The 27,503-nt window shown below is 47.8% G+C and overlaps 1 protein-coding gene across 1 annotated transcript; it reads left to right on the forward strand.

Moving 5' to 3' along the window:
* The first annotated feature begins 349 nt into the window (after window positions 1–349).
* Window positions 350–25,533, forward strand: UBE2D2 (ubiquitin conjugating enzyme E2 D2). The gene is made up of 7 exons (XM_058034555.1): window positions 350–462; window positions 8,920–8,983; window positions 12,488–12,519; window positions 12,610–12,687; window positions 12,777–12,882; window positions 22,251–22,344; window positions 23,865–25,533. Exons 1-7 carry the CDS (start codon window positions 439–441, stop codon window positions 23,908–23,910), a joined length of 444 nt encoding a protein of 147 aa, XP_057890538.1. The 5' UTR covers window positions 350–438; the 3' UTR covers window positions 23,911–25,533.
* Window positions 25,534–27,503: the final 1,970 nt, after the last annotated feature.

The raw sequence follows: 27,503 nt of genomic DNA on the forward strand, positions 1-27,503 counted from the left end.
TCCCCCTCCCGCTCCTCCTCCTCCTCCCGCCGCTCCTGTCCCGGCCTCTCCCTTCCTTCCCCTCCCCGCCACGGCGGTGTCTCCGCCCCGGGAACCGGAGCGGTGCCCGGGGGCAGCGGCGGCGGCGGCGCGGCGGAGTGATCCGCTGCGGACGGCGCGGAGGCAGCGCATAAAGCGGCGGCGGCGGAGGGAACGGAGGAGCTGCGGCAGCGCTGAGCCCGCGGCCGCCACCGCCCGACACCGGCCAGGCCCCGGCCCCGCCGCCCCGGGGGGCCCCGGTCCCCTCCCGCCCCTCCGCTCGCTTCGTCCCTCCCCGTCCCCTCCCCGCGCAGCCGCCACCTCCGCGCTCCTCCTCCTCCCCCCCTCCCCTCGCAAATAGTCCCGCGGGCCGCCCCCTCCCTCCGCCCGCGCCCCTCCTGCCGCCGCCTCGCGCACACAATGGCGCTGAAGAGAATCCACAAGGTAAGGGCCGAACCGGCCCGGCCCCGCACGGCCCCGCTCCCCCCGGCCCGTTCGCCTTATATAACCCGGCCCGGCCCCGGGCCTGCAGTGGGGGGGGGCGGGCAGGCCGAGCCGGGCCGGGCCGGGCCCGCCCGGGTTCCCCCCCGCGGGGCTCGGGCCGGGCGGCAGCGCTGGGGCCGCTCCCGGGGGCCGCGGCCGCTTTGTTCGAGGGGGGCCGGGCCGGGCCTGCCCGCGGGGCTGCACCGCGGCCGGGCCCCTCCGGAGCAACGTGGCCCCCGGGCCGGGACCGCGAGGGGGCGCCGGCGGCGGGGCCGGGCCGGAGGTGGCGGCGGCGGCCCCGGCAGCTGCTGCGGCTCCGCGGGGGCCCGGCCCGGCCGCAGGAAGGCGCCCCGAGGAGCGCAGCGTGGCCCGCGCTGCAAGTTCCGGCGTGGCTCCGCTCGGGGCCCCGTGGCGGAGGGCTCCTCTCCCTCCTCCGGCAGCGACAGGGATCGCGGTGCCGGGCAGCTGAGCGCAGTAAAGCTGTCACACAGCAGCGTGCTGTGCTCTTTTAATGGAGCCAGCGCTGTTCGACAGCCTGAGTCATCCCGCAGGCTTGTAGGGAAAGCTGCGAGCTTGCCTTCTCCTGGAGCGGGAGCTGCGCCGTGCTCCGTGTCCTGGCTTTTTGGAAAAACACTGCTGCCCAGTCCATGGCCGGCTTAGGACAGTGTTTGCTTGATCATCAGTGTCTTTTACCAGGAAAAAAACCCTCGACGGTAATTGCAGTCCACTTGTATTGCCTTGGTGACTCAGGCAGGGAGTTGGTATCCTTTTCCCTACAAAACGTGTAGCTGTCAGTTTGGAGTCTGTACAAGGTTCAGGTGTAGCAAACAGCCCTTCCATACTGTTTCTCCTCTTGATCACTATGTAAATTATTTTTTACCTAGAACCAGCTGTAAACCCACCACCTCATTCTGTAGCCCTGTCTGGTTTTGTGTGTAGTGTTGGGTCTGTGTTAACATCTCTGCTTTGGTTGTAGGTTACCTTGGAGGCTTTGTGAAGCTTCATGTGTCCTACTGATCAGGTTAAAGCTCAGGTGGAGAAGAAAATGGAAGAGAGCTTGAAGCCTTACTTACACTTGTGGAATAAGTAGTGTTTGGAGTGTGATTTTAGACTGTTGGATTTTCCAGCTCTGGATCCGGTAGTGAGTTACATAAGGAAGTTTTGTTCCAGCTGAGTCTTGCTTCTCTGTGTTCTGTCCCTTACTTTAGTGGTCCTCAGGGCATTGTGAGGACTCTTCAGAGTGTTTGTGGGCCCACAGGTGCTTTGGAAGAGCTCTTACTCCTCAGCAGTGGGTTCATAGGCCTGGGAGACAGCAGTGGATGCTGAACAGGGTAAATGTGGCTGTGGGGGGCTGGGCATGCATAGGCAGTGCAGGGCTGTGTGGGGAGGGTGAATCCTGGGTGAGGTAAGTCAGGAAAGCTGCCTGGTTGTAGTTCAGTGCATGCTGAGGGTCAGGAGTCAGGATCTGAGAGCACTTGCATTTCCAGGCTGGTTTGTGACAGGAGGAAAGCTGGATGTGTAGAGTCTTTGTTAGTGTTGGTGCTTGTGGACTGACTCCTCATGCTGCTTTTCAAAAATAAAGAACCCTGAGAGATAATGGGGACTGTATAGGGCTGTGAGACTCTTCAAAGCCTTGGGAAGTAGCAAGAGCATCACCAGAGCAGTTCTGTGTGAGCTCTGCAAAGAGAGTTTCAGTGTAGTGCGTGTGGTGGCTGTGGAGGAGAGGGACATGCTGGGGCTGGAGGCAGCATTTCCACAAACAGGAACGGGGAGGGAAATAAATGTGCTGTTGTAGCAGCCCAGCTGCTCGGGAAGTTGGATGGGCGTGAAGCTGCAGGCTGAGGGAGCCCTGGGAGCCGCTGTGGGTGTCTCGGTGTAAGTGCCCCGGTGATCATGGCTGGCTGTTTGCACTCACTCGGGCTATTTTAAACACCCCGCAGAGCGCTCCCATCGCCATCCCCGCCTTGTTGTGGGCTCTGGCAGGGTGCACGGCCGGCCCTGTCACGATAACGAGGGGACAGCCAGGTTGTGACCTTTGCTGCTGCAGCTTGGGCAGAGTGTGGATTGAGTAGCAATAATCCCAGTGGACTGGAGCACAGAGACACGATGGCAGAGAAAAGTGCTGCTTTGGCTTTTTTTTTAAGGGTGTTATCAGTCATGGTATATCAGTGTGCACGGCTCAGTCTGGCCACTGGCTCTTGCTCTTGGCAGTTGGGGTTTTTACTGAACCACAAAGGCTTTCCATGAGATTTTGTCAAATTTTTTTGTGTCCTCGGATAACACAGGGCTGAGAACTTGGAGAGGAGCAAATCCCAAGAGTGAAGGTTTGATACAGTGTTACCTGAAATGGCCTCTGGGATGTTGAACTCGGCTGGGAGGGGGCAGAAGCAGCAGCGAGCCCGGGTTGCTGCTGCCGTGTGAGCAGCCCAGGAGCCTGCAGGGCCCGTCCCAGTCTGTCACTGGTGGCACAGTTGCTCTGGGGATTGTGCAGAGGCTCGGGCTGGGGTAACATGTGTGCACACAGCAGCAGCTGCTCTCTGAGCAGATGCTCCAAAAGAGCTCAGGCTGGGTGAGACCTGCTCTCAGATTGCTGCCTGTGTTACTCACCACAGTATTTTGGGCACTGAGGCTCCAAATTCTTGTTTGGGTGCTTTTATTGGATCATGGGTCTGAAACTTGAAATCTTTCCTTGTGAGAAGTGTAAGCAATACTGCCAGGGTGAGTCCTTCCTGTCCAGTAATTGAATTGGTATTTTTATATATATGTAAAAATGGTCTCTTTTATTCCAGATAGAATCTAGATTCTAAATTTTATTTAAAAGCAGTGTGAAGCAATCCAAGGGCAGGATGGGAGGGATGTACAGGAGGGCCTTCCATTTTAAGGTTTAAGCCAAAACCCTTTGGGTTCAGGCACATGCCCATCTGTGTGGCTGATCTTTAGGGAATGCAATACCTCTGAGTGGATAACTAGGGCACTGTTTGGAGTTCTTTGAATGGAAAGCAAGGAAAAGGTTGGCTCATTGTCTTGCAGGGTTCCCCTGTGTGATGGGCGGGTGAGGGGGAAGGGAAAGCAGCAGCTGTGCTCCACCCCTGCTCAAGTAAAACACTTTCTGTAGCAGAGGAATTGGTGATTACTACTGCTTATAATGTATAGGCACAAAAAATAGGAAGTTAAACTGAATTCCACAGCGCTGTTCCTGTGTAGCTGTAGTCCTGCAGTCCAGAGATGCTCAGGCATCATTCTGCCCAAAGGAGCAGTGCCTGTGGGTGGGATGTGTGAGGAAAGGGTGCAGCCTTGGTGGGCAGAGCTGTGCCTGTGTACCTGTGCTGAGCAGAGCTGGTGTCGTTTCTGTGCTGCCAGTTCTGTTCAGCAGCCAGTGGGAGCAACTGGGTTCTTCCGCTGGGCCCCTCGCTGCGAGCGGGGAGCTGCCAGCACAGCCCATCTGTGTTGGAGAGCTTGTGTACAGAGAATGCTGTGCAGCTTCTGCTAGCTAGAGAGGTGTTTTGATACTCACAGTCTACACCAGGAGGAAGTTACACATTGCTTTGGTCTTCTTCCTGTTCAGGCTTTGGAAAAAAAAAAATCAAAAAAGAAAGGTGACAGTTAGATCAGAGCTTGTTTATAACATGTACTTTGGCTGTAGCTGTGTTTCATGATTTCTCATGCAGAGTCTTGTGAGGAGTCAGAGTTGGGGGATCTGAGCAGCTTCAAGCATTGCAAAAGCAGTTTTTGTTGAAAGGATTAAAATGCTTCAGTGATTTGTAGTGGCAGACACTCTGGGGTGACAGCCCTGTGGGTGGGAGAGCACCTATGGACACTGCAGGGAATTGTTGGTGTGACCTTGGTGCACGTGGTGACACTGCCTCGTGCCCAGGGCTGCTGGGCAGGTGGAGGGCAGAGCTGAGGGAAATGCCTCTGGCACAGCTCTGGCACCTGGCAGGGAGGTGCTGCTGGCCCAGGGAAGGGGCACAGGCCCTTCCCACCCTGCTGGCCCTGCCCAGGCAGCTGGCAGCTCCTCTGAGCTGTGCTCCTGAGGTGAGGCAGGGTGTGATCAGTTCGACTTTGGCCCTCATTCCCATTGCTTGGCTTTGCTCTGTTGGGAGCTGGGAACTATTCATGGCTAAAGTGGCTACGAGTTCCTTTTGGTTACATAAGTCAGGATTTTGTAACATCTCCCTACACTGCCTGTTGCTGAAGGGTTCGGGGGCTTCAGGCAAATAAACTTGCTAAAGGCAAATGAAAACCTTATTTCACTTCCAGCAGCAACCTGAGGCAGAAATTAGGTTTACAATCAAGCTAATGTGGTCTCTCAGTAAAGTACAATGTGAAAGCAGCTCAGACTGGGGCAGAGTGGAAAGCCCATGGAGTTCAAGCTAAGAGGACTTTGGATAATCCAGAGGAATACATACAGTGTGTTGGAGTGGATTTGAGGAGCTCTGCTGTATCCCAAGGCTTAGGAAAATTAAAAAAAATAAGAAAAAGCATACTGGCTTTTTACTTACCTGATTAACTTCTTGATGTTGCCAGTTATGTTGGTTATTCTCACTGAAGGCTCTATTAGCATTAACTTAATCCTTAAAACCAGTCTTATCTTTTGGCCAGAGCAGGTTTTACCAGGAGTGTGTTGGGCTGGGGAGGATTTGTTGTCTAGAGGAGTAAATTGGAACTTCACTAACAAATGTCTTTGGAGTTGATAATTATAACTTGAAACATGTGCAGGGTTAAACTTATAGGACTTAAACCATTTGTGTTTGAGTTTTTTGGGAGCTTCTTGTGCAGTTTGTGGATGCCTGCATTGAGGTTTGGTTTAAAGGCACTGTACCACTCCTGGAAGCAGAACAGGAGGAGGGTTGGGCTGAGGGTGTGTGGGGCTGAGCCAGGCTGGTGGCACTGCTGAACCTGTGAGCCTCGAGGCTCGCTGGCAGCTGATGCCTGTCATGGCTTGGGAAGCACAGCTACATTCCATCTTCCTTAAAGTGCTTTCCTGCAACCCCCTGAGTAGGCATTGGCCCATGTTCCCATGTTGGGAACTTAAGATCATAATTAAATTGGGTTTTGGAGCCTAAATGTCAGTTTCTTGTGAGATTTTTGTAGCTTTTAGGGTATCTCCTGTGTGGATTTAATGGCAGTAGTTTTGTTCAACTTGGCCTTCAGGCAGGACACCTTGAACCTTGCTTTGTGATGTTCTTCCACTTCCTCATTTTTGCTAAAGGACTCATTAAGAGTTGTGAGATGGGTCAGGTTAATGGTAGGATCCAGTGGGCCCAGCCCCAGGGGTATTTTCCTTAGGGGAGATGACAGAAACTTAAAATTCTGTAAGATGCCTTCAGCTGGAAAGCCAGCTCAGGGTGAGGCAGCCCTGGGAGCTGAGTAACTCAAACTGGAACTTGATCTAAAGGCTGCTTGTAAATTCCTGAAGCAAAACCTGCATGTGCTTCAGGATCAAAAACTGTCTGGAGTGGAAACTGCTATGGCTTTTTTCAAGTTTTGGCTTCATGTCAGTGTGGTCAAGGTCAGCAAGGACCAGCAAGACTTCACAGGGGAAAGCAGTGGGCTTGGCAGCTTGGGAGCCAGTGCATTCAGGCTGTGGGTGATCCCAGACTGTAACTGAATCCTCCCTGTGTTAGGAGTTCCAGTTTTATGGAACTCCAGAGTCATTTGTTCTGAGTTACAGAAAGCAGCTGCTTCTCAGGGTCCCTCAGCAGCAGCTGGAAGGCAGGACCTTGCTGGCTCTGCTGTCATGCTCATGATACCTCAGGAGCTGCCCAGGAGCCTGCAGAAGGCAGAGCAGCCTCTGGCACAGGGGCCTGGCTCTGTGCAGCAGCTGGGGCTGCTCCTCTCTGTCATGAGCTGCTCCTTTGCTGCTCCTGGGCTCTGCAGGTGTACAGGCAGGGTTAGAGCAGCTGCAAGGGCATGGCATGGCTTATCTGTGCCCTGCCAGGAAATCCAGGGCTGTGCCTCTCCTGTAGGCAGAAGCAGCTGGTGCCTGCACTCCAGAGTCTTGAGGGGTGAAGGGGAGGAGCTGAACTCATTCTCCAAGCTGTTCTACAAAATTTGGGAAGTTTTGTGCTGCAGGGGCTTGAATTGAGAGTTGATGCAATACTTTTTTAAGCACAAGGAACTTACACACTGCTTTTTACACAGACCTTTTAATCTGTGATGTTTCACTCTATGAATTTATGGAGCAGAACCTGAAATGCCACCTTGTCACTGAGACAAGTGGTACAAGTGGTTGTTGTAAGTCATCACTTTCTACTGAGATAATACCCAGGGCTTCAGAAAACTCAAGAAATCTCCCTGGAACTAAATATATAGAGAATGAAATAGTATTTTGATGAGAAGCTGCTGCTACCTGACCTTCACTGCTGCCTCTGTGGCTCCTGGGGAGTTACCTTGTGGTCCCTCTGTAATGTGCAGTTTGAAGTGGTTGGTGCTTTTGGGCAGCAGGATGTAGGGGGGAGCTGTGTATTCTACTGACTGGTAAAATGTGTGCCCAAGCTGATGTTCCCTCTTATAGCAGGGAAGTGTGTTCATAAATGTCACTGTGGTAGCTTGTGGTCATGCATGGAAACCATGGATTTTTACAGTTGTACCTTCTGGGTCATGTGGATGTAGATAGAGTATTGATGCATAAAATGGGATGAGAAGTGGTAAGGAGGGTTTGTTGTTTTTTTTTTTTTTTTTCAATTGTGAGTTTGTGGTTTTGAATACAATAGCATTAATTTTTTTTTTGAGAAAATCAGAATCCAGTGTTGTTTTGAAATGAACTGTACTCCACGCACCTTTAGACAGAGCAGGAACATTGCTGTCATTGCTGTTTTGAAGTTTTCCTGCCTGTTGTATGTAGACTCAGTTCATTGTTGGTGGCCATGACTATTGTGCCCCTGAGGAAGGTATGTGGAGGTTTCTGCACATTCCTGTGCTGCCCTGGTGGTGATGAAGCAGCTCCAAAGAGCTTTGTGCCTTTGGAGGACACTTGGAGATGCTCTCTCCCCCTCCAGGAGGGAGAAGGCTCTCCAGCAGGTGCTGCATGCTCACTGTCTGCTCCTGTCCATGTCCATGCTGAACAGCAAGTGGAAAAAGCCCAGCAGGAGCACTGGAAAAGCTTCCATAGACTGGTTCAAGTCAAGGATGCTTCCAGCAGGGCTCTCTGGAAGCTGCTGAGGGCAAAACCCAAACGTGTGTGTGTGCCAGGGCCTGTGAGATTTACTGAGGCTCTGCATCTGGAGGGGGAAATCCAGGGATTTCAGTGTTTGATGTGAGGCAGCATTTGTGCCTTGTAGGTTTGGTTAGTGGTGGCCTCCCAGTTCTGGGAAGTAGAAGCTGGAACTCCCAGAGATCATCTGTTCAAAAGCTTAATCACTGCCTGTGAATAACAAAAGGCCATTAGATGGCAAATTTTCTTCCATTCCTGCAATCAGCTTGTCTTAATCATTGTCCTTACATGTTTTGTCTGCCAAAAGCCTGGTATGGAGACTCCAGTTTGGACTGTTCTGGGAGGTGAAAAGCTGAACACACAAAGGACCAGGGACAGCATGGGAGTGTTTCCTGGGCACTAGATAATAGTTGTAGTCCTTATCTGGTGTGTGTTCAGCTTTCTAGACTGAGTTCACAGACAAAAATGGTGATATGTTCAGGCCTATCATGCAAAGCAGGTCAGTGACTGAGCCAGAAATGGAGCAGGTAAAGTTTGACTTCAAAGTTTTACTCTGTTTGCACTTTCCACCAAACATCCACTTCCTGAGCAAATGGCTGGTGTGAATTACTGGTAACAGTAACTCTGAACTGTGCTGAAATTTTGCTTCAAACTGAAGCAAAATAATATAGTTCAGGTGTACTGTGAGTTACTCACCCTGTTCAGACTCATCATAGAATTTCTTCAGAGGAGAATTTGACTGGTACAGGCACTGAAAAGTGGGGATTTCAGTGAGATGTGTGGGTATGGCAGGCCTTGTGTTTATTCCATTCCAGCAGTGGTCACTGATGTGCACATGTGGAGGTGAAACAGCCCCAGGTTGTGGGAGCTGTGTGTGCTGCAGGCTGGCTGTGGAGGTGATAAACTGGATCACTGGAACTGTTACAACTGAGGGAATAAAATAAAGCTGACACTGAGAGTTGTTGGATTGAGGCCATCTTATCTCTCAGTGACCTGGGCTGGTGGAAGATGCAGAACCTTGCAATGCTTGGGGCCAGTGCAGGCAGCCCCTGTGACCTGAGGATTGCTGTGACTCAGGGCTCTGGAGCTGGACAGGTCACTGAGGCCTCTGCCAGCTCTGTCTCCTGGCTTTAAGACACAACTTGACTTCCCAGAGTTCTGGTTATTATTTCTGTGGCGCTGCCAGAGTGCCCCTAGCAGCCTTTGAGCAATGACATGGTTGTTTTTGAAATGAAGTGAAACAAACTCTTCCTGTTTTTTAGGAGTTGAACGACCTGGCACGTGATCCTCCAGCACAGTGTTCAGCAGGGCCTGTCGGGGATGACAGTGAGTATCTGCTCTCTGCAAGCACCTGCCTGCCCTCTGCCATGCTTCTCCTTTTCCTTCTGAGATGGGATGTCCAGTTCCTCAGCAAGGAGAATCCTTCTGTTTGTTTTAGAGTGCTAGATAATACTTCACCTCCTGGTCTTAAATTTGCTGCTCTTCTGTATCTCTTACACTTTCCTTGTGGGAAATAATTTCCTTATTCCCACTCTATTGATTAGGCAACTCAATGCACATCTTAAATTATGCCTGTGAAATTAACTGTTCTGGAATTCTCCTGGGGGATGGTGTTAGGAAACCTCAGTAGATCTGTGGTCAAACCAGCAAGCAGCTGCCCACATCCTTCTGAACTCATATATCTGAACTGTACATGGTGTCTGGAAACTGGGCTCAAATCAGCATGCCCTGCCAGGTGCTGTGTAAGGAACAGCCTCAGACAATCTTCCTGGCCTTGCTGTTCAGGTCTGGGGAGTGACTGGGAGTTGTTGCTCTGTTCTGTGCTCACATTCTTTCCTGTAGCAGCTCTGCCAGTGGAAAAGGCTCCTAGAGAACCCTTGGCAGCTGTGAGTGCAGTGCCCCCTGAACAGCACACACTGAGTTGGCTGTGCAGTGTGGTCTGACAAGTGATGTCAGCAAAGCATCCATGCTCCTGAGAGAGGGAAGCAGGGAAACCCTCCTTGTCTGTGCTGAGAGCTCTCAGGTATCCTTTCTAAAATGAAAAAATGCTGCCAAGATCTTTCTGAATCATTTCTGAGCTACACAGCAGTGCTGAAGTGTACAGAGTGTTACACATTCCTGTAGAAATGTAGGGCTACATTTAAAAAAAGCACTTGAAACCTGAGGGTGAAAATACTGAAATTAGTGGGAATGTTCCTGTTCAGCAGCTCTTTCAGATGAGTGCAAGCCCAGCTTGGTTTTGAGGGTGTTTAGTAGTAGTTACTTCACAACCTATTTCTGTTTCCCAAATAGTATTTCAAAGAGGTTTGTAGTTTCACAGACAAGAAATGACTAAGATGGAGAGCCAGTCAGAGGCTTTTATTCCCTTAAATTAGCAAGTGTGATTTGTGCCATGATAAACCACTTTGTGTTTTCCAAAGCCTTATCAAAGGTGAGGAGGATTGTCTGGCAGAGGTGGTGGTAACTGAAGTTGGTGAAGGCTGAGTATGGAAAGTTACTACTGATACAGAAAGCTGTAAAGTGCTGTTCAGTTCTCCTGGTGCCACCTTTCTGAAAGACCTCTAATGAAAGCCTTTTGTTCTTGAGAGCCACAGTTGGGATGTGTGTAAGAGGATAGCAGTGGCAGCAACAGAAAGGTGCCTTCTCCCAGGTGCCTGTGCTCCAGGTCTGCTGCAGCTGCCTTGTTAGAACAACATTTCCCAGAGTTCAGGACATGCTGTGCTGGCACAGTGCTGTCCTGTGGCTGTTCCAGCTGACACAAACTGTCCCCAGCTCTGAGCTTTTCATCCCTGGGGTTCATGGACCTCAGAAAGGGAAGGGCTGTTCTGCCTTGTCTGTAGGAATGGGATTTTCCTGGCAATGTAGTTTTAGCTTTCTTCTACCCACCTCTGGCCTGTGTTTTGGAAATGTGCTGGGGACTGGATGATGGTGTGCCTCCAGTGGCTCAGCCTTCTCCACCATGTACCTGTGCTTACCCACGGATAGCAAACAGCCCCTGCCTTTGTAAACACCTCTGTTTGGCTGATTGCAGAGCAAAGAATCAATTGGAATCAGTTCTGTGTGACAAATCCATCTCTGCATTCACCAGACTTGTCCTGGATGTTACCAGGATTTAAAGCTTGGGTTAAACAAGCAGCCAAGTCTGGGGTGGGCATTGAGTGGGAGGAAACCCAAACCTCCCTTTTAGCTTTCCAAAAGTTGAGATTGCCTGTGGATATGTTTTTATTTCTGGGGTTTTGTTTGGTTTAAGAAAATAGTTGGTTGAGGTTCTCTTTTCAGTGGTGACTCTGCAGAGCACCCACAGTGAATCTCATCACGACCTGTGAGATTTTTACTGGGTTTTTTTTGGGATTGGCTGCAATTCCCTGTGGGATTTCTGTTGCCCCTTTGTCCTCCCCTCCCATGTTTCTCCCTGTCCTGCTGCAGGTGACAGGGGGCTCCTGGGAAACTGAACCCCTTGAAGATGGGTGAATGCTACATGTGAGCTGCTGTCTTGGTTTCCTAATTCTTCATTGGATGCAGAGTTTCCCAAAGCCAGGCTCCTGAGAGAGTGAATATTTAATTAGTGAAATCCTCTCTCTGTTAGAGCTGAGAACTCTAAGCTCAGGTATCCTTTTTAAAAGGAAAAAATGAGCTGCTAAGGTCTTTCTGAATCATTTCTGAGCTACTCAGCAGTGCTGAAGTGTATAGAAAGTTACACATTCCTGTAGAAACGTAGGAGTAGATTAAAACAAACCTGTTCCAACCCAACAGTCTTCTCCCCTGGCCTTGCAGAGCTACTCCCACTGTGCTTTTTTCCTCCTTCCTTGTATGAGATCATTCTGAGCTGTAGTGCCTGTACCATGTGTAATTAAAAGCTGCCTGTGCTGGATGAGAACAGGTAGTTCCACTCCTGCTTTTGGCCAGGCAGTCCTGACAGCTGGGGCCACCAGGTGCCACTGAGGCACAGACACTTCCACGTGCCTTCAGCTCCTCTCTTGGAGACTCCCTTCTTTCCTGGCTTCATCTACAACTCCCAGTTCTGAAGGTGCTGTGCAGGTGACATCCGTGCTCAGGGAAGCTTCCATAGTGTAAATTCACAAATCATTTCCTAGGCTGGTGCTCTTTGCACAGGCACTGAAGCCTGTGGAGACACAGGAACCCTGAGAGCTCCCCACTGTGCCTCCTGTAGATTTATCAGCTTTCACTGTTTTCCTTCCCAGCACAGCCACATTCTTCACAGATCCTGTGTTAGCAGGTGAAAGTTCTCTTGGGCAGGTGTATACAGGTGAGGATTGACTTCTGTCCATTGAACCTGGAGTGTGTCCTGGCACATCCTGCTCCAAGGATGGGGCAGACTGTCATTCCTGCATTCTCTTAGGACAGTTCTTTCTGCTGCTTTAGTGAAATCTTGGAGCCTCTGTGGAGATGATGCTTGAATGTTGTGAGGACACCACTGGTTTGGTTCACACAGAGCCTGGGCTTCCCCTCTGTGTGTCACAGTTTGAGTAGGAGAGCAGCTGTGAGTTCATGCTGGAGCTGGCTTGAACAGGGCAGTCATGGATTATGATTCATCAGAAATTACAAAGTTTAAACTCACAGTTTTGAGCCTGAAAAGTTGTAGATTTTTATTGTCATGGGATTTTTTGCAGGACATGTGTGTGGTACCACAGGAGTCCTGGAGTGAGGGCTTCACTCTGTATCTCTTTAATTCCTTGGCTCACTTCCCTGCAGCCTTTCACAAGGCTTTGTCTTTAAAATAGACTTTTCTTCTCTGTGCTGCTTTGTCTGGAAGAAAGTAGATCATTACTTGAGCTTCTCCAAACTGAAGTAAATCTCTCTCTTTTTCAGTGTTCCATTGGCAAGCTACAATAATGGGACCAGTAAGTATGAGAGAATTGAAGTTCATGGCTTTTTTGACTGGTGGTCTTGTAGAAACTCCTGAAGCTGCAATGATTCTTTTTCATTAACAGAACGACAGTCCCTATCAAGGTGGAGTATTTTTCTTGACAATTCACTTCCCGACAGATTATCCCTTCAAACCACCTAAGGTGAGTGGCTTCTGCCATAAATCTGTCCTTTACCATGTGGTGTGATATATAATTTGTGAGCCTACACTGAAATTTTCCTTCTTTTGCAGGTTGCATTTACAACAAGAATCTATCATCCAAATATTAACAGTAATGGCAGCATTTGTCTTGATATTCTACGATCACAGTGGTCCCCAGCACTAACTATTTCAAAAGGTACCTCCAATGCTTATTTCATTTTACTCTGCTAAAATGAAGTACTGATTTGGGATGTAAAAACTGCTGCATTCCTGCTGGAATCCACCATTTCTGTGGGCACTGGCCTGTGACTCTCCATGGAGCATGGCATGCTCAGCACATCCAGCTTCCCTGTGCCTATGGGGAGACTCCTCAAGTCTTACTATCCTGAGTACATACTCCTGCCACCTCACCTCAGAACACTTCAGCTCAAAATAGATATAAATGGATATAAAATAAAACCTAATGTGTGACAGTGGAAGACTTTAATATTTGAGATATGCCCAGAGTAAAATATGTAAGGGAGAAGCTGTGGCTTTTAAAAAGTTGCTAATTCTTTGTCATATTAAAAAGAATTTCTCTTTCAAGGGAGCATCAGAACTCCATGTTGGTAATTTTTTAACAGAACTTCCAGTGTGGACTACTGAAACATGGTTAAAACTTGCCTAGAATGAACAATCTAAAATAATTAGCTAAGAGCATCTTGGTCCCTGTGAACTGTGTTAGCTTGTGGGGCACTGGAATTTAGCCTTTGCCTGGTAAAGCAGGATTCATATTTAATATAAATAGGAGGCTTTAAACATCTTGAAAGAAGACACAGGCTGTTTTTTGGGGTTTTTTTTTGGCTATTGAAACTGTAGATTTACAAACTAGATCAAGCTTGTAGGTGTAGCCATGGCTATTTAGGAATATTTGGAGTCTGCCCTGTGCATGATCATGTCTTGACCCTTCTGTTCTGCAGCTTCACACTGTCCTTGTAATCAAATGCTGCAGTTGTCACATTGATTACATTGTCCTTCACAGTGTCCCTGCTCTGAGGCTCTCCTGTTGCCTGTCCTTCTCTCCAGCTACATGTGATGTTCCCAGGCACTTTGTGGTTCAGACAGGTGATCCTGGTCCATCCCGTGGACATCAGCACTGTCTGCCTTTCCCTGAGCCCACAGAAGTTCCCACCTTCTCTGGCCACCTAAGGGCATTTGCAGAAGCAGATGGAAAGCCAAACCAGTTACTCCTTGTCTCTTGGCAGAAGTGAATCTGCTTGGGCACAAGGCTCAAAGTCTTGAAAGAACTGAAAAAATGGTGTCAATGAAGAAAAAATGATTGTCAGGTTGCTGCAGTTTCCTTACAAGTGCTCTCAGTCGGTACTGGCTGCTCTTAGAAGCACCAAATTAGCCCCAAGCACTGATGTCTGGTCTGGTTTGATTTAATTGCTGCTTAACTGGAGAAAATGCTGTATTGTTGTAGGGAATCTGAAGTGACCAGATGGGTGCTGGGGTGATAGACAGCATGATTGAAAATACTGCAAGATAGATTGGAATTAGGACAATTGGGAGAAGATGGGGCAAGAATTTAAGAGGCTGCTCCAGGCTGTCAGTTTTAATCACTCAGAAAATACATCCTAGTGTTAATTTTACTGCCCAAATACATTTGCAATATGCTTTAACATCTCAATCTCCCTCTGTCTTCTGCTTTGAACTCTTTTTTTTTTGTCTTATCCTTTTCAGACTATATCCTTGTGACTCAGCTGCAATAAGCCCTGGGCTCAGGGTGGCTGTTCTGTGCTCCTGCCCCTTGCAGTGCCCTTCTCCCTCCTGGGTTTAGGGGGCTCTGAGTGCTGATCACTTCTCATTGCTGAGCAGTTCAGCTGAATGCCCACACTGCTGCACACATCACAGCATCCACACTGCTCTAACCTGGGAGAAAACCTTGTCCCAGCTCCCTTGGGCTGCATTTACTGAAGGAATTAAAACAACAAAGCCAATTCCTAGGGGTGGCTTTATAGGAATGCTTGCCTCAGAATCACAAGGATGCCCTGTCAAAAGGCAGATTTCAGAAGCAGAGAGCTGATACTTTAGGGGAAGTGTTCCCATCTTGAACAAATGGAAATAAAGTCTACAAAGGCAATTTGGGTCTTTTGGGGTTGAAATCTTGTGTTCAGTCAGATTAGAGTGTGTTGTGACAGACTTCAGGGATGTTCCAGCTTTCTATTAACTCATCAGCCTTATCAAAGAATGAATGTGTTGTTAGCAGAAAAAAATGTTGGATTTAGGTAATTTGAGGTGGATAATAAGACTTAGAACATTCAGCATTAAGCTCATACCTCTTCCAAAGCATCAATTCATTATTTGTAGTGTAGATTTGAGAGTGTTTCCTAAAATTGTGCCACCCTTTAAATTGGATGCTACTGGGAGCAAGCTGTTTGAATTTAAAATCTCTAAGCAGAGAGCACAGCTATGAAAAAATGTATTTCTTACTGATTGAGAAATCTGGGAAGAGTAGAAACAGTCCTTGTAGGAAAGAGCTTATCATGCACAGCTCCCTCCTGAGGCAGCTGGGAGGCAGCACTATCAGCAGCTCACAGTTGATGTGTGGTACATGAAGATGTTTTTCACCTTAACCTGCAAGGAGAGAGGGGAATGGCTGTGCACTGACTTCCTGTGTGTTAGAAGTGCCACTTTCTGGTGGAAAGCCTGAAAAATCATATCAGTGCTACTTAATCATTCCAGTTCAGTGGTAAAGTTAGAGGTCTTGGCTCCTCACACTCTGGAGCCAGCCCTCTGTAAGCAATTTAATAAAAATTGTGGTTATGATAGAAGTGATTGGCATTTTGGGGTTTTGTTCTGTCCCTCCTACAATTGTTCAAACTTGGGAGAACAGCAGTGACTGTCTCAGTACAACAGCTGACTTGCTTATATTAGTAATTCTGAACTCAGTGTTCCCTCAAGAATACATACTGGAGAATAAATAACCTCAAAATTCCCTCTTAACCACACCGTGGTGGGTAATTTGAACTCCAAGGCTTAGGCAGAATGTGTAGGCTTAAATTAAAAACATTATCTCCAAATCTGCATAAATAAGAATCCCTATTGCCTGAAACAGGAGAATATGAAGTGTTTTAACATTATTGCAGCTATTCTCAGCCATTTTGGTGAGGGGGAAGACACTCTTTCTCTTGAATTTGGCAAGTGGCTGTGCAAGAGTTAATCCTGAACTGAAGCACTTGTGCAGTAAAGGTTGGACTGATGTGCTGTGTTGTCCCACTTGTCCCCATGCTTTGTAAGGCATAAATCAGGGGGCCTGTGTGAGTGTGCCCTGCCTGGGAGGGCAGTGGTAACCTCAGCCTCATTCATGCAGGACTTCAGCTCCCACTCTCCAGACCTCCTTGCCTGGTGCAGTGAGGATTTCTGTGATGTTGCTCTTCATGAATCACTTCACTGAGACTTGCTGGAAGTAACAGTACTGAGAGATTGAATTGGACATTTTCAGTGCCATTTTCAAAATCAAGAAGTTGGGTTCTGATCATCTTGGCTTTCAGTTTGCCCATTGCAGCTTTACCCACATAACTGAGGTGGCTTTGTCACAGAGCAGGGGTCAATCTCCATGGGATTCTGAGGGAAATGCCCACTTTTGTTTCAACTCTCACAACTCTAACTGAGCCACTTGTGCAGCTTCCCAGGAGCTGTCCTTGCCCCAGAGAGGGCTGTGCCAGCAGGGCTGTGATCCTGTCCCTCTGTTGGGTGCTGCTGAAGCTGTGCCTGGAGCATTGCCCAGTGTGGATGTACTGGAGAGAGCCCAGTGAGGGGCCAGGATTGCCATGGAGGGACTGGGGCATCTTCCCTTGTGAGGGCAGGCTGAGAGCTGGGGCTGTTCACCCTGGAGAAGAGGAGCTTCAGGGGGATCTTAGCAGTGTCTGTAAATACTTGAAGGGAGGATGTCAGAGCCAGACTCTTCTCAGTGGTGCCCAGTGACAGGACAAGAGGCACTGGGCACAAGCTGAAGCACAGGAGGGTCTCTGAACAGCAGGAAACACTTGATATAGTTTTACTGTGAGGATGCTGAGCACCAGCACAGCTTGCCTTGGGAGGCTGTGGGCTGTCCCACCTCAGAGATGCTCCAAAACCCCTGGACATTGTCATGGACAGCCTGTCTTAGGTGGCTCTGCTTGAGACAAGATGATCTCCTGAGGTCCCTTCCAGCCTCAACCAGTCTGGGATACACTTGGCAATGCTTAACTTTTCTTCTTTTGTCACCAGAAATTGTTGAACTGACTTAGCAGGAATGCAAGTTGCTTTGAAGGCAGAAGTTTAAACTGCTCAGATTTAAAGGTACCCTTCCTGTAAGGCTGGGGAAGATGGCTGGAGGAGTTGGAAATGGGGTTGTGGTTAAGAAACAGGATTTAACTCAAGCAGAGGCCAGAGTTCCTTTCATTTATTTGGATGCATCTTGCCTGTTCACAGTCAAGAACCAGGCATTTGAACCTGTTGCTCAGTGGTGTTCCCAGTGCTGAATGCTGCAAGCTTAACATCTGTCAGTACTGATAAAGCTTTGACAACTACAGGCCTCAAGCTTGAATGGTTTGGGGCCTGAAACTTAAAACCAGTTTCCCCAAAAATAGGGAAAAACCTGACTCCTGTAAAGAGCAGAGATGGAAGTAGCAGTGAACTTGATGTGGAGGCTGCCAGGCTGGTGATGAACAAAGGAGCCCTTGCTAGTAAGAGAAGCAGGACAGCTAATAAACCCTTCAGAATGGAATTAAGAATTCCTCAGCAGCCTGGCATGCCCAGAGCTCCCATTTCTGCTGGCAGAGTTGTCTCCCAGCCTACCAGGCTCAGTCAAACCTGAGCTGACAAATGGTTGCTTTTACACTCACAAGCTGGGCTGGGCCAGAAGCACAGCACTGGCTGCCAGAGCCCATGGCCTGCTCTCCAGGAGAGGACAAATCACTTTCCTTGGAAAGCCCTGGCACAGTGTTTGTCATTCCCCAGGACAGAGCAGGTGGGATGGACTGCTGCCTTTGCTGTGAACTCATGATGGCCAGGGACTGATGTTTTATCCACCTGCTCTGTGTCACTGCCTGAGCTTTCCCATGATCAGCTGCTCCTGACACTCTGGTGTCACTGCAGCCTGACAGGAGAGCTGAGTGTCACCTGCTGTCCTGACAGCCTGGCATGCACAGCAACCATCTCAGCACCCTCTTGGTGCTGTAACAAACACTTTGTTGGTGCAGTCTCTGCCTGCTTAGAGATGGACCTTTACTCCTAGATGGATTCTAAACTGGCTCCTTTTGGAGAGCAGTAACTGCACCAAACAGCATTTGGATCAGAACACACCAGCTGTTTCTTCTGGGGAGCTCATTACTTTGGAAATACAAGTGCCATTTATCTCCCTCCTGTGAATTCAGCTGGAGATTCCATGGCTCCTCAGCTGCTTTTCCTCACTCTGAAGTGCCCCATGGATGAGTGCTTTATTGGAGCAAGTTTGTTTGGAATTCAGCTAGACTTAAGCAGCAGGATTGTGACTGGAGTGGTGGGTGTCAGACCAGTCAGGCTTTGCAGACAAAGTCAGTGATTTGAGGTTTGTGTTTTGGCAGATGAGGATCAGCTGCTTTTAAGAGAGTCTTCACCTCTGAGTTCCAGGAGCTTTAACACACCTAAATTTGGATGTTCCAGTAGCCAGATGGGCTTTAAATTGTGTGCTGCACTGCTGGAAGGACCTGTGGAGAGCTGACACCCTGGATTGTCCTGACTAATGGCTGAGCTGTTCATAGCAGAGGGAACCCAGCCATGACATTTACCTGTGGAATTTGCATCCACATCTGCTCAGTGGGAGCTGGGGCAGAGCCAGGAAGGTGCAGTTCCCATGGAGGGTGGTGGGCTGACCTTGGTGTGAGAGCACAGGGCAGCTGCTGAGGTGGACTGTGCAGGGAGGAACTGGAGCTGGTCATGTTAACAAGCTGTCAGTGGCATGATTTTCTGCACAGAGAAAGATTGCCCATGAATTTCAGTGTTACATGCTTTGTAAGGAAAGTCTTGCAGGGAGAACCTGGACCTCAGTTGTGCAGTGTTACACTGCTGGGCTTGTTTTGCATGGTACTCAAGCAGTGTTAAGTGTTCAGTGATCATTGTGCCTGGGGAGAATACATTTCTGTCATTGCTCTGTGGGGAAGCTGAGCCCATTTTCCAGAAGCACTTTGTTAGCAGCCCTTCTGCTTGAAGAGTTTGGTTCTCCCAGCTCCTTGGTGTTGAGGAGCCTGTGCCAGTCCATGGCAGCAGGAAGAGCAAATTCTCTCTGTTGTCTGCAGAGATAGATGGGGAGTGCAGTTGAAGGGTTGGAGGTCAGTAGGCTGCCTGGGTGGTGAAATAAAACAAAGCAAAACCAATTTCCTAGTGAAAAGGAGCTTAAAAGTGACAGTGGTTTAAGTTGCTTAGTGGCTGGACAGCTCTGACAGCTAAGAGTTATGAGAAATAATTCTGTACAGAGTTATTTCAAGGGATGAATCCCCTGAGTCAATGGCAAGGAAAATTTATTTTGCCATTACTGAGAAGAATCCAGGCTTGAATTCAAAGAGTGCACATTTGAGGTACATCCCTGCCAGTGAGGGACTTGAAGGGATTCTGCCAAGCTGATAATGCTTTGCCCATGGCCATGCAGCATGTTCAGGTGTGAAGTGTCACTTACCTGCCTTGGGTCATTATTCAACCTGATTCTGTGGCTCCAAATTTTTGTAGAATTCTCTTTTTACTGTCTGATAGTAATGTTGTAGTCATTTGACTAGAAAATGTCAAGGTTTTGCTGTGGAATTCATTGCAGTACTAGTTCATGGCAGAGGGAGGGGGCCTGGTGAATCTCTTATTCCATGGTGTTGGTTTAACTCAATATCTGATGCATCAAAGAACTCTGGTACACAGCTGACATCTGTAAGGGTTCCTTCTCCTTTCCCCTTGCACTTGAAACTTTGAGGTGGTGCCTTTTCCAAGGGATTTTTCTGTATGTTGGTCTAAAACATCATGTGCAGTGTTCTAGCGGAAAGCCTTGGGAGAAACTTGCAGGATTGATTTTGGACAAATATCAGGATATTAAAATTAAACCAGTTTAGTTAAAAATGCTTTTTTTGCTGAGGCTGTACAGATAAAAGGTGAATGATGTGAAGTCACCAGCAAGAGTGAGTATAATTAGAATAATTTGGAATAATGAAGACTTAGAAAAATAAATCAAAGCAGCTGAATGTAGCAGTGCAGCTTGAAGCCAAATGATTGTGTCCATTTTTATTCCATGTTTTTGGGGTGGTACTGAAAAGTGAACTGCTGAGTGTTAGGAGAAGGGTGTGAGGGTGGGCAGAGAGCAGTGCACAGACCTGCAGTGTGGTTCTGCTGATGAAGGCTGAGCCACTGTGTTCAAAAAAGTCCTTGTGGTTTGAAAGGACTGTGATGACATAAAACCTTAAGGGAGTAGTTACAACAGTTGACCAGAAAAGTTTTGATTGGATTTCCTGCCTCTTCTGGTGAGGGCAGGGGACAGATTGGAGCTGCCTTGCTCATCCTGCAGCTGAAGAAACTTCAGTGACCAGAGCAGTGGAGTCTGACAGAAAGAAATGAGCTGCAGGAAAAGTGCTGGAGAAACAGCTGTGTTCAAACTGCACTGACTGAGCAGTGTGGGGTGGCAGAGATGTTCCCATTGAAAACTAACATGGCCTTCACTTGATTTATGGGGGAAAAGAACTGGTGCTGGACCTGTGCTACAGGTGCTGAGTGTGCTGCCTTGCTGAGGGACAGCAGGGCAGCAGCAGTGGCTTCTGCAGAGCTCCTGCACACTCTGAGCTGAGAGGGAGCTCAGTACATCAGCCCTCTGTCAGTTGATGGTGGAGAATCTCTTCACTCTCACAAGTGCACTGTGAAAAACTGGGGAAGGGGAGAAGAGGTTTGCTCCTTTTTCTAGAAGCAGAAGTATGTTCTCCCAAACCAAGACTGGTTTATTATCAAACTTGTTTTAGAAGCTTTGAACTGGGAATTGGTAATTCCTTAGTGAAGGCTCTACAGAAACAGGTGGGAATACTGAACCAAGTGGGTTCTTGGTGCTCACAACACTGAGCAACTTGTGCAGTTCACACCTAAGGGAAGCTTTCACTCTTGAAAAAAAAGCTGAGTATCAAACCTGTTTCCATCTTCTCTCTGGAGTGTGGTGAGGCCCTGGCACAGGGTGCCCAGAGCAGCTGTGGCTGCCCCATCCCTGGCAGTGTCCAAGGCCAGGCTGGACAGGGCTTGGAGCAGCCTGGGCTGGTGGAAGGTGTCCCTGCTATGACAGGGGGGTGGAATGAAATGGACTTTCAAGGGCCTTCCATTCCAAGCCATTCTGAGATCTTTGTTTTGTGGCCCTTTTAACCTGTCTTAGAGCCTTTGTTGTTTTTATGGGCTGCATGCTGTTTCCTTTCATTTTTCATAGATAGCTCTGCCTCCTGCAAGTGATGGGAATTGGAGCAGATTCGTGTTTAGTGTCTTCAAACTCCTCACTCTTGTCATCTGCACCTTGCCTGGAGGCTGCACTGTGACAACTGCTTTGCTGCAATTGGTGAAGGGACATATGGAGTGGCACTGTTTGATCCAAACAGGCTGAGAGAAGGGAATGTTTGGCATTTTCAGGAGTGGGGCAAGATGTCCCTGCCATGCCTGGTGTAGTGTTGTCCCAATATGTTTGCTTAGAACTTCCTGCCTTCTCCTGTGCAGTGAGTGTAGGAATGTCCAAGTGCTATTTGTGGCTTTGCAGCAGTGTCCTGGCTCCTTGTATGGGTGAGGGTTGTCACTCTGCCTTCTGGGATACATCCATTCTATTTACAGTGAAACACTCACATTCTGGGGCTCTGTGATCCATAGAAATGCAAGGAGCTGGCCATTCTTGGGTCTACACTAAATCCATCTCAGCTTTCTTTATGCTTGGAAAATAATTAAGCCTCTCAATTCACTGCAAGACCAGTTTATTTTGAAACAGATCTTCAGGCCCAGGTTGGAGGGGGCTTGGAGCAACCTGTGCTGGTAGGAGGTGCCCCTGCCCATGGCAGGAGTTTGAACATGATGAGCTTCAAGATGCCTTCCATCCCAAACCATTCTGTGATTCTTCAGTAGCTGTGAACAGCCCTTGCTTCCTTCATTTCAGCTGGACTTCTCTGCTGTTTGACCTTTGATTAATGCTTCTCCAGGTCACCCAGCAGTGAGGTGGCTGCTTTGGGGAACTGTTGGATTTCAGGTGCAAAAGCAAGGATGTTTTCCCAGAGGACTCTCAGGTACCAGGCTCAGGGACAGCACTTCTGCCTTGTGGTTTAAGGATGCTGCTGGACAGACCTATCCAGGAGGTTACTCACTGTGACACTGTGCTTGTGGAAAGTTGTGTAGTTCACTGGCAAAAGGAGTTTGTTCCAAATCCCTCAGCTGAATTACCTGGGATTGGTGCTCCTGACAAACTTAAATAAATGCTGCTGATGCTGCTGGCTGGAGGGGAAGGAAGTGCATGGGCTGACTGCTGCAGGTGTCCTCAGCTGTCCTGGAACTAATTTGGTGTCTCTTTTCTCTCCTTAGTACTTTTGTCCATCTGTTCTCTGTTGTGTGATCCCAATCCAGATGATCCTTTAGTGCCTGAGATTGCACGGATCTACAAAACAGATAGAGAAAAGTGAGTATGGAAACCAAAGCCATGGGATTTGACAGGGCAGGATCCACACAGTGGAGGGGAACTGAGAGGAACTGCTTCTTGGACAAGAGTGAGAGTGAAAAAAGGCACATCACAGCTCTGTGGTGTTCTTGGAGATTTTGTTGGGGTTTTTTTTTACCACTGTCTGAGCTGCTTTAATCCCATGTAACCACCAGAGGGAGAGCAAGTTACTCCAACGGGAGAATATTCCATGGCAGCTCTGGAGTCATACAAAGAAATAGCAAACTCCCTGCTTTACCTTCACTCTACAACACAAGGGAAGAACCAGTGGTGTAGAAGTGGGGCAGGAGGACTTTCCAGCAAACATATTTCCAGAGAAATTTCAGTGCCAACAAGCACTTTAACAGATGAGTATTGTAAAGATTTCCTACCTCATTGTTCCCTTCCAGACCTGAGCAGGGAAGGGAACATAGTCCAAAAATTTGCTTCCTCTACTGCATACTTGAGGAGCAGTACTAGAGAAGCTTATTCATCCTGGTTTTGAGAGCTGCAAGACCAGCAGCACATATTTGGAGACACAATCCACAATGATATCTGCACTTTTAAGTGTGCAGATAAACAGAAATCCTTCCTGTTTTTTACAAAAATAGGGAAATAAATTTTGGGTTTAAACAGGAGGACTTGCTCCTTGGGCAGTCTCTAGGCAGTGATATGAAGGAGAGAGTTAGTTAGGAGTGGGTTGTCAGATTGTTTAAGCTAAAAAACATTGTCTACAGACTAAATTCCAACACCAAACCAACTTGGTGTACATAACTCTAGGGAACTTCAGGCTGTGTCTTACTCTGCAAATTCTGTAGAACATGAACACCTTGCCTTCTGTTGTCAGAAGCTTTCAGCAGTGCAGTTAATCACATAACTGCTTTGTTTGCACAAGTATCCTCAGCTTCCTCTGGCTGTAAAGAGTATTTGGGTGCAGAAGCTACAGATTTCTTGGGAATTGAGTTATATTGTCCCTTTAGAATAAAAATATTCTGATGGACAAATCAGTGTCTCCTGACAGCCATCAAAATAGCCAAATGTGTAGGAAGAAATGGCTGTTGGGGTTTAGCAGATGAGTTGATGGCAGGTACTGGACTTAACTTTGCAGGGAAGCAGGAGATGGGGGAACATGTTAATCTGTTTTCCAGAATGACCAAGTGAAACCCTGCAGTAAGAGTTTCCCCAGGGACACAGCAGATGGGGCTGGGGGAGGCACAGATAAAGCCTTCCTGAAAATCCTTTCCCCTCAGCCCTGTTGTGGCTCCATTTTGTGTCTCCAATCACACAGATCTCACATTCCTGTTGTAAATACCACCAGATACTTCTTTTCCATTAAGCACTGTGGACTTTTTTGTTTCCCTTGTTTGCTTAATGTTTAATTTTGCTTAAATTTTACAAACTGATAATAGTACTGTGATTTCATGCCATGTGTAGACTAGAGTGCTGGAGCTGAAATACTGTGCAGATGCCATGTTAAATAAATCCTCTTTTTATACATACAGGTACAACAGAATAGCTCGGGAATGGACTCAGAAGTATGCGATGTAATTAAAGAAATTATTGGATAACCTCTACAAATAAAGATAGGGGAACTCTGAAAGAGAAAGTCCTTTTGATTTCCATTTGACTGCTTTCTATGAGCCCACGCCTCATCTTCCCCTGTGCACATGTTTACCTGATACAGCAGTGCTGCGTGTTGTACATACTTGGAACAACAAACTAGAAATACTGTATTTCCCCGTACCAACATTGACTCCTAGCAGAGAAGTGTGTGTGTGAAAAGCTGGTTCTTCAGTCATAACTTTGTGAGCCTAAAAGCATTCCTTGCTGAGTTAAATTGGGAAATCAAATGGGAATGAATGGGGAGAGTTCTGGTGGCTTTCAGATTTTCTAGGGACAGTGTTGCTGATCCGTGAAGGATTTTAAGTGGAATCCTTTTAAACTCATAACAGTTATGAAAAGCAAGGTGAAGAACTTGAAGCTGTTTCTGTATTCATTTTATTCTGAAGGACCTACACCTTAGGTAAATGTTATGACCAATGAGAAACTGTACCCACATCCTGTGTTTAAGGTCTAAGTTTAACCGGTCACCATTTAAATGGATTGGAGCTATTAGTGCATCAAGTGATGTTGATTTGTTTCAACTCTCTCCCTTCCTTCATACTTTTTTTGGTTTGTATGTGGTTTCTCAGTTAATACCTAGCTAATAGCTCTTATTTTTCTTAAGTTTTTTAACTGCTTAGGTCTTTCTGGATGTAAGGGTAAAAAAAAAAAAAATCCATATGACAGAAAACTTGTGTGTATTTAAAGACCCAACTGCTCCCCTGGGGCTTGTACGTTCAAGAATGAATTAATCTGTGTAATAAACTGATTACTACAGTCATTACATATAACTTTGTGTGAATAGGCTTTTAATTTTCAGAGCAGTTTGTTACAGGCTTAAACTAACGGTGGATTTCTCTAAAACAAAAAAAACTTTTTGGGCTGAAGTCGTGAAGCAGTTTGGTTTGCATCACACAAGGCACCTGAAGAGGCAAACAGGAGCTTGAGCACTTAGATGAAATCAGGATGTGTAGTGTGCCAGGAACTTGACTGTTAAACCAAATAAGCAGTTTACTAAATGCGAATCAGAGTGACATTTTACAAAGCCTGATGGTATTACTCCCACTTGCATGGGACCTAACACAATGCATATGTACTGTAGGTAAGTGAAACCTTATGTAACTAAAAAAATGGATGTAAAAGGGTAAAAAAAAGAAAAAAACCTACCAAACACATCAGCACAAACTTTCATAAAATGTAGCTTTTACATAATTACTTTGCACTAAACATTTGCAAATGTTCATACAGTTTTAAATTGTACTTGTATGTGTCTTTTTTTTTTTCTTTTTTTTTTTTTTTTGGAACAAAGTCTTCACTTGAATCTAGTGAAAAAAAAAATGTAGTTTGAAACTTTTCTTTGTATACAAGTGTATTTGCCAGCATCGTTGGTGTGACAGTAGGTGAGTCTGCAAGTTTATCTCCTCTTAGTAGAATTGTAACCCAAGCCATCGGGCAGGAGAGGCTGGAGCCGCTGGCTCTCCAGCCACAGGGTCTGTCCCAGCCATTCCCAAATGCATCTTGACACTCTTGCACAAACGAGGAATAAATGTCCACTGCTTTTGGTCTAAATCTGTTCCTCTTGTCTCATGTCTCTGGTGCTGGGCAGGTGTGAGCCCTCCTGCAGGGAGCTGTGTCCCTCTGCTGCTCTGGAGAAGGAAGGGAGCTCGTGGCCACTGTCCTGCCTGAGGGACACTGTGGGCTCACAGGGGAAGGGGAGAGATTGTGTGCAGGGCTGCAAGCTCGGCCTGGGTCACCTGGAACTTGTGTTATCCACGGGGTGTTGGTGTCTGGATCTCTGGGAAGCAGCCTGTGGCCCTGGATAACACCTGTGGCATCCAAACTGCAGTGTAAGCTGGTGTGGCTGGGGTTTGTGCCAGCCTGGCTCCATGGCCTTGCCTCTCCTGACCTGTTGTGCTCCTGCTGCACTCCCCAATTCACCTTGGCCATGGTGGAGCTGCCCTCCTGTGATTTTCCTCGGGTCACTGAGAAGTGCAGGGAAGGGGCTGCGCTGACTGTGAACAGTCTGGGGGGATTCTCTTGAACTGCTTCGCTACTGAGCCACCCAGGAATGATTTGTGTGGCAGATTTGGCTGCCTTTGGAAGTTGGCAGAGATAGGGAGAGATCAGAGACCGTATGGGAGTGGAGACAGAGAGGAGGCAGCAGTGACAGCTGAGGGAGCTGAGGAGGAGGATGGTTTCTCTTTCTGGTGGGCCAGGAGCCATGAACATGAGGTGACAGGACATGAACAAGCCACACATGCCCTGAAACAATCCTGAACCTGTAACAGCTTCAGCTTGAGGATGCATTAACACATCTGCTCATGTTGGGATGAACTCCTTTGCAGTGAGGTGTTTGAACAGTTCTGACCCTTTTTGCTGATGGCATGGCCACAGCTGTGGTGCACTGAAAGCAGCTCTGGTGGTGTTTGAGATGGGAGGATGTGCTCTGTGTGCCTCCTGTGGGTTGGCCATTTGTTGTTGAGGATTGTATTGTGAGCTCCATGGAGGAGCCTTTAGCATTTAACTGAAAGCCTGACCCAGCTTAGCTATTTTTGGGACTAGAATCTTGCTCCTTTGCATTGAGTTTGTTGTAATGTCAAACAGCACATGAGCCAGGGGCTCTGGTCACTACCTTTCCAGGAATCCCGAGCTTGTCATGTCATCAACCTTTTCCATCCCTGTGCAGTTTTTTACCTTGATTTAGTAATTTAAGTTGCCTGATTCCCTTTGCTTGGCTTTCTTTGTGTTGGACCTTCTGTGGCTGTAGATTGTTCATGCAAATCCCTTTTTCCCTGTCATGTGCTATGTGTGTTTTATTTAAAGATAGTGCTGGGCTGCTCAGAACCCCCCAGGTCTGGCAGCAAAGCTGGAACACCGTGCCTGGATGCATTCCTTGTGCTCATCAGTGCCTGTCCACTGCTCAGAGTGACCCAGAGGAGGAATGTGATCCCTGTGTTCTGGAACCTCTCTTGGCTCAGCACTGAGCAGCCACTTGTCAGTGTGCAGAACTGGCTTCAACATTCCCAACCTCCAAGGACCTGCAGAGTGGGATGGAGCTGATCCTGGGAAGTGCTGGAGACCTGATTGCTCTGCTTCAAACACCCAGCTCGTCCTGTGGTGGATGTGCTGCTACATTTCTGTCACAGCTTTTGGGCAAGGCAAGAGAGATTTTTTAATTCAGTTATTACCATGTTATCCCAATGCTTCCAACTAAGCTGCATCCCAAAGTGTCCTCAGACTCTTCTGTTCAGTCTGCATCCATCAGATGATGTGGGAAAAGCACAGGGCTAAGTTGGATGTGATCCTGTGTCCTTATAGGGTGTAGCAGACTGTTCCCTGTCCATGCTCTGAAGGTCTGGTCTTCCCTGTTGTTAGGGATGACAGCAGTGCCTGGCTCTGGTTTTTACAGTCTTGGTCATCTCCAGCAGCAAAACATCTCTGGAGCTGCTCTTGTTGCCAGTTCTGATGTGCAGGAGAAGATGAGGATCCTGAGGGAAGCTGTGCACAGTGACAGGGGCATTTCTTTGTGCTCAGCAGCT

The sequence above is a fragment of the Melospiza georgiana genome, chromosome 15, assembly GCF_028018845.1.
Source record: "Melospiza georgiana isolate bMelGeo1 chromosome 15, bMelGeo1.pri, whole genome shotgun sequence".
NCBI classification, from domain to species: Eukaryota; Metazoa; Chordata; class Aves; order Passeriformes; family Passerellidae; genus Melospiza; species Melospiza georgiana.